Raw genomic sequence first — 7,183 nt, 5'->3', positions numbered from 1 at the left:
TAAGTGGAGAGAAAATGTTTTGAGAATGATGTACAAATGCGCTTTACACAATTGATGTATGTATGGATTGTGATAAGAGTTGTATGAGCCCCTAGTAAAATGATTAGAAAAAAAAAAAGAATATAACATCTCAAACTGATTAGGCTGATGATTTCACAACTCTTTTGAATACGCTTAAATTGCTCAATTGTATGATTTGTAAACTATATGTCAATAAAAGTGTTGCTCTTTAAAAAAAGATATATAAATAGCAGAAATGTGGGTGAAGGGAGACAACGGACAGTGCAAAACACATTATAACAACAATAATATATAATTGATCAAGGATTCATGAGCGCGGGAGGGTGGGCGAGAGAGGGAAAAAAAGAGGAACTGATATCAAGGTCTCAAGTAGAAAGAAAATGTTTTGGAAATGTTGATGGCAACAGATGTACAAGTGTGCTTAATACACATTGAATGATGGTTTGTCCTAAGATTTGTAAGAGCCCTCAATAAAATGATTAAAAAAATAAATAATGAAAATGAAAAAAAAAAAAAGATTTGGCAGAGGGTAAATTCAAGCTTTGATATAGTCACAACAAAGAACTCAGATCATATCCCAGGTGATAATATTGGAGCTGAAATGAGCTTTTATAATTATGAATTGAGGCAAGGGGGTCAGTCTTTAGGTCCTAAAACAGGAACATCAGTGAAGGTAGTTTACCCTGGGGAAAGTTATGACTTTAAGCTATGTGTCTCTTTAAAGGATGGCAGTCATTTTTCTTTGATGATTTCTATACATTTTTTATTTTGTCAACCATTTTCTTATTGTATATTTACCTTCTCTTCACCCAACTTATCTATTCTTGTGATAGATTAGTCACCTTGGCTGGGCCAGGATTCTCTCATGATGTGATCTAACATAGTGTGGTCAACCCTATGATGGGATTTTCTATGAAGTCATCAAGCAGTTGTGGCAAGAATAGAGTGGATTACTACCTCCTTAATCTGGGCAGAGTCTTGATATAGTTGAGGGAGTTTTTATTCAGAGTGGGGCCTACTATTAGTACAGTTTAACAATGTGGAGGAGGTAGCTCACTCTGCTGGATTTGGGTCCTGCATCTGGTTCATCACCCTCCTGTCACATCACCTGCCAATCCTAAGAGCCATCAGCAGACTTTAACCTCAGATTCCTTAACATCTATATTGACTAACCTGTGGTCTTCTTGCTACCTAGTTCAGCTGTGTAGCCTCTTCAGCTACACAGTTTGGGAGAGAACTCTAGAATACTATCTGACCCATGGGCTTGAACCAGATTGGATATACCCATTTTTACAACTGTGTGAGCCATTCTTTGATATCACTATCTTCTATATACACACACTAGCTTTGTTTCTGTAGAGAACTTGTCTGGCACAGATATGCCAAGAAGTTGTGGGAATATTAGAGTATTGAGCAACTCCTTCCTTAAGTCATAGCCCAGATGATTCATAGGGTTTGTGACATACTTCTAACATATAAGTAGATGCTATGGAGACCATACTCTGTCTTATTGCTAGTCTGGATCCTGCATATGGCTCATTACCCTCCATACTTGAACCTGTTGACCCTGGGAGATAGCAGAACCTGCCATCTGACCTTAGATTCATCTGCCTCTGCAAACACATCAGTCATGATCTTCCTGCTTTGCCTTCCTGCTGTCTGGTGCCTCAGCCCCATCAGCTATGTGAATCAGGAAAAGCCTCCAGTTTAATACCCAATCCAAAGACTTGAACTAGACTGAATTCACCCACTTCTACAAATAAGTGACTTTCTTGGCTTTGCTCCTCTCGAGAACACAGCCTAACACAAATATTATCAGTAACTTACCCTTTCTTCTCATCTTACTCCTGTGAAGCATCAAAAGATGTTGCTTTTAGTTTGATACATTTTTCAAAAAAGTGGTAGCATACAGTATTTGTCCTTTTGCAATTGCCTAGTTCAAATTAACATAATAATCCCCATTATGAGCTGTTCCACAGATTTATCATTTTTCTTTAATGTGACCCAGCATTTCACTGTGTATATGTACCAATGTTTGCTTATCCATCCTTACCTCTGTGGGTATTTTAATTGGTACTGTCTTTTTGGCTATTGTGAATAGTGCTTAGTGCTACAATGAACCTGGATGGGTGTGCGCATACCTATTCATGGTGTAGGTTTAATTTATTTAAAATATACACCAAATAGTCTGATCATTTAATTTTTTGCCAAGATAGACATTTTAATAGAAATCTTCAAAATTTTCATGTGGTCATGTGGGTATAGATAGTATGTACTATCTTATGGCATATATGGTATGGATAGTTTAATTTTCTCAAAAAATTATGGTATAATATTTGGGTCATATAGCATGGTTTTTTGGTTTTTGGTTTTTTCAGAGCAGGACATTTTAACAGAAATTTCCAACTTTTCAGGAAGTGTCATGCTGTATTCCATAGTGGTTGTATCATTTTAAAGTTCCAGCAGTCATGTAAGAGGGTGCAGAAACCTACACCCTAACTCTTATTTGTTGTTGATGTTTCAATGTTCCTATTGCAGCTGGGGAAAATGATATCTCATTGATGCTTTGATTCGCATCTCACTGACTGAAAATTGACACAGTTTTAATGAAGTTTGAGTTTGAATAGTTAATGATTATGAACATTTCTTTATTTATTTTATTATTTGCTGGATGTCTGAATGTCTACTTTGATGAGCCAACACTGTCAGCTTAACACCCTCCCAGCCTAAGGGAATGAATTCTTCGATACCAAGGGGTACAATCTGGGCAGATGACCATAGCATTCAATAAATGCAACATCAGGTGGAAGACAGTGTGAAAATTTTCATCAGACCTTTACTGAAGAGCTTTTATCTAGTTTAAGCATGATGATTAAGCAATATTACAGATATTGGCTCTATCATATCTAGAAATCTTGACACAAAGCCAAAACTATTTTTACTATTTGATCAAACGTTACATGTCAGTGCCATGTATTGTGTGGTTTTGTTTTGCATAGCAGGTCATTTTAATTTGACTTCCAAAAAAACTCACTGCCATCAAGCTAACTCTGACTCATATAGGACAGAATAAAACTGCACTTTCAGGCTTCTGAGGCTATAAATCTTTAGCATTGTGGCTGGTGCCTTAAGAAAAACGAGGCCTGTATTTCCTCTAAATTCTTAAATATGTGCCAAGTCGTTGCATAACCTTTATGGAACAGGACACAGAAAACCATGACTGACATAAAAGGAAACCTCTTGTCTTAGCAACCAATTAAATTTACTCTATTCATATACCCATAGTTAAAGGCACTATCAAAACAGCATTAAAATGATCACATATTTATAAATTTAAAGAAAAGGTATTCTTAACATGTTACTAACTGGCTAGGGGCTTCCGCCCTATAGCTCTACACAGAGCATCTTTGACTTCTTTATTCCTCAGTGTGTACACAACAGGGTTGAGCAGGGGAGTGATGACAGTGTAGGTCACTGAGATGAGGGTGTCTTGCTTGTGGGAACTCTGAGCTTTGGGCTTGAGGTAGATGATGGAGGCACACCCATAGTGGATGATGACCACTGTGAGGTGGGAGGCACAGGTGGCAAAGGCCTTCTTTCTACCCTCAGCTGAAGCAATCTTAAGGATTGTAGAGATGTTGAAGACATAGGATATAAAGACTAGCCCCATTGGTAGAATAAGAACACAGACACTGACCACGAAGTTGATGATCTCATTGGCAGTGGCATCTGCACAGGCCAGCTTCAGCAGGGGGCGTACATCACAGAAGAAATGAGAAATGACAAAGGCATCACAGTAGGGCAGGCCAAACACAGATGTCACCTGAATGATGGCCATCCCTAGCCCAATCCCCAGGGACCCAGATGCCAGACCGGCACAGGACCGATGACTCATGATGACAGAATACCGGAGGGGTTTGCAGATGGCCACATAGCGGTCATAGCCCATGACTGTGAGCAGGAAGCAGTTGTTGATGCCAAAAGTGAGATAGAAGAAGAGCTGTATGGCACAGCCTTGGATGGAAATACACTGGTATGGACTCAGGAGGCCAAACAGCATTCTTGGAATGATGGCCACTGTGTAGCAGGTCTCAGAGATGGACAGTATGCTGAGGAAGAAGTACATGGGAGTGTGAAGGTGACGATACAGGTGAATGATGGTCACAATGATGATGTTGCCAGAGAGAGTCAATAAGTACAATGTCAGAAAGACAACAAAGAATATAAGTCTGTGCTGCCATCCAAAGCTGGAGAAACCTTCAAAGAGAAACTCAGTCACAGCAGTGGAGTTTGATTCTGGCATTGAGGTATGGCTAGGTCTGAAGGAACTGGTCAAAAAAAAAAAAAAAGGCAGGGGGAGGGGGGGAGAATGATGATATAAGTAAACAGAGTAACCTGTACAATGCAATTGATAAAGGGGGGTCTCCCTTATGTCAGCAATGCCCCAAATCCCACAAGCCACAAATATTGTTGTTGACAAAGTTGCTCTGTGATCACTTGTCCGCATCCTGTTATCCTTTTGCTTTGTTAGTATTAGGATTCTGTTACCTCAGGATTCAAGATTGAGGACAATGATAATGATGAAATGTAAAGACCACTTGAAAGAAAAATTTGGAAAAATAACTACCTGGTAATTGAATACTCATGCCCACGTCAGGAAGAGTCATAAAATGCACAAAATGTGCCTAGCTGTATCTTTTTTCCTTAATATATTCTTAAGGCAGTGCCCCAAAGACCCTATAAGAATCAGTGACCTGGTGAAAGGGAACGATATCTGACACTGATATCCTTCGAATACTGTAAGTTTGCACTGACAGAACGAAATGCTCCCTAAGTGTAATAAAATGACTTTTCTCCCCAGAATCTGTAGGCTTGGGCTTTATTTTCCTATCTCCCTATATCCCCAAACCCCTGCATTCATAAGTCTAAACAGTGAGCAATTCTGCTGGCTTGTTCCTGGAGATCCATAAGCCAGTATCCTTAAGATCAAGAGAAGGAGTTTTTCTAAGACTCCTTAGATGACCATTTAGCGTATCTCCTTCTTAAATTCTAGCCAAAAGCAGGAAAGAGAGTGGGGCTAATCCAAATATCCATTAAAGTAGGGCAATTAATTTCTTACTATGAGAGGAAAGATAAAAATTAGTAATCAAACAAAGACTCCATGTTCTACTTTTACTTTAATTGAGTATATCCCAAGGTTTACTTGGGATAGAAATGAACTGGTTCACCTTCTCTTTATCTTAGCCCAGGTAGACACAGGATAGTATATTATACTGGGACATATTTAACCTTATCCCTTTAACCCTGGCCTACTCTTGATAATCCACCATGTTTAGCCAATTGCCTCCACTCAGAAAGCTGAGTGTGTTCCTAAAAAGGTTATTTATTTCTCTTTCCATCATGAAGGCAATACTTCCTGAAATTCTCTTCACTTGTCTTCTCTAAATGGTTCAGACAGCCAACTTCTGGCCACCATCATTATCTTCAATGATCACTAACATCTCCCATTTCAATAAAGCTCAATCTCAGTTTTCTCAGAGGTAATGTTGCCATAGCCTTCTATTGAGAAATCTCTTCATGGGAACTCCCATATAAGTTTCTTCAATAGCCCTTCAAAAGGTTGCATTATTATATATTCATAATATTTTAATATGCTCAAATGCATATTTGATTCACAGGAAATCCTTAAAATGGTAATGATGATCAGTAGTTTGCCCTTTCTATTTTTCTCACAAATGAACTCTTAGATTTCTAAATGGAGTAGAATGAGGAAGAAGAACTTTTGTCAATCATTCTAGGATTTGTATTATGACTGTGATTACTCCAGCTTTGATTTATAAAATATTATCATTTCCCTTAGACTCTTCTTTAAAATTTTTTCTAGCTCTCTTAAAATTTTTCTTGAAGTACATTGACCAAAATTAGGCACAGCTGAGTGTACACTCCCAACATATGAGATTAACTAGAATAAGATATTCAATTTTATGCCTGACCCTTTAAAAATAGTTGTATTGGTGCATACAACACATATCATACAATTAAATTATTCAATCATATTTTTTAAAGTTATGCAATCATCACCACAAGCAATTGCAGAAAATTTTCTTCTCATACTTGTTAACTCTCCATTTCCCCAACCTTTCTTCCCATGCCCTTAGATAATTATGAATCTGATTACCTGTCTATATAGATTTATCTGTCCTAGATTTCATATGTAGAAAATCATACACACCACAAACAGGAAACCAACAAACAAACACAAAGACCAACAACAATAAGTAGACAAAACAGAGAAAAACCTCAGTCCAAAATAAAGCAGAATTGTACATAAATGGATATATTGGATGGTGTAAGATGCAGAAAAAAAGAAAAAGAAAAATTTGGGGGTGGTCCTGGGGAGAAGGAAGAGAAGGGAATGGATAAATGGATGCTGATATCAAGGAGTTCAAGAAGAAAGAAAGAGTTTTGAAACTGACTCTGGTAGCAATTGTACAATACTGCTTGTTGTAATTGAACTGTGGAATGTTATATTTATAAGAGCTCCCAACAACATGACAAAAACTAAAAACAATGAGAAAATAAGTAAATAAAGCAGAAAATATTAAAAACTGCAACAATTTTAACATGGGTGAAAAGAGGGATCATAAATGAAGTATTACATCTTAATCTAACTGCATCTTCCATCGTCGATTTTACAATGTTCTCTGTCTAAAAGCAAGGCTTCACATCTTTTGACTATGGTCAGGGCGGGGTTCACTGAAGGCTTATTCGGGGTGGGGACACAGCTAATGGATTTTGGGGCTTCCACTGTCATCCATAGCATTCTGAAAAGAAGGTGTTCAACATTGAAGCTCTAATACCATTCCCGCCTTTCAATTCGGATTTTATTATTTATAGTCTTTGAATGGTGCAAGCTGTTGTGCTACTTCCATGTGAACATAGTTGATGCCTCACTTAGATGGCTGCTTTATGTAGGATGAGCCTTTATACCATAGATACTATTCTTTCTGATAGTGAGGCCCCATCGGGTTTGTTCACAATACTTTGCAGTAGCACCCTAATCTTCAGTGATTTCTTCATGAGCGTGAGTATTGATGAGGGTCATGTCATAAGAATTGATTGTTCTTAGATTGGGGTTAGAATTAAGTGCAGGCCCAAAGTC

The 7,183-nt window shown here is 37.9% G+C and overlaps 1 protein-coding gene across 1 annotated transcript; it reads right to left on the bottom strand.

Moving 5' to 3' along the window:
• Positions 1-3,382: 3,382 nt before the first annotated feature.
• LOC101638226 (olfactory receptor 10J3-like) lies at positions 3,383-4,351 on the bottom strand. Its single transcript, XM_004714814.2, has one exon. The coding sequence runs from the start codon at positions 4,322-4,324 to the stop codon at positions 3,383-3,385; it is 942 nt and encodes a 313-aa protein (XP_004714871.1). The 5' UTR covers positions 4,325-4,351.
• Positions 4,352-7,183: the final 2,832 nt, after the last annotated feature.

This window comes from Echinops telfairi, unplaced genomic scaffold (genome assembly GCF_000313985.2).
Source record: "Echinops telfairi isolate 266 unplaced genomic scaffold, ASM31398v2 ScPeMD7_7425;HRSCAF=8463, whole genome shotgun sequence".
NCBI classification, from domain to species: Eukaryota; Metazoa; Chordata; class Mammalia; order Afrosoricida; family Tenrecidae; genus Echinops; species Echinops telfairi.
This window is presented reverse-complemented; position numbering and strand designations above follow the sequence as displayed.

Bases quoted from the DNA above. Each gene is read 5' to 3' on its own strand.
- LOC101638226 (XM_004714814.2), bottom strand. From the start codon at position 4,324: ATGCCAGAATCAAACTCCACTGCTGTGACTGAGTTTCTCTTTGAAGGT.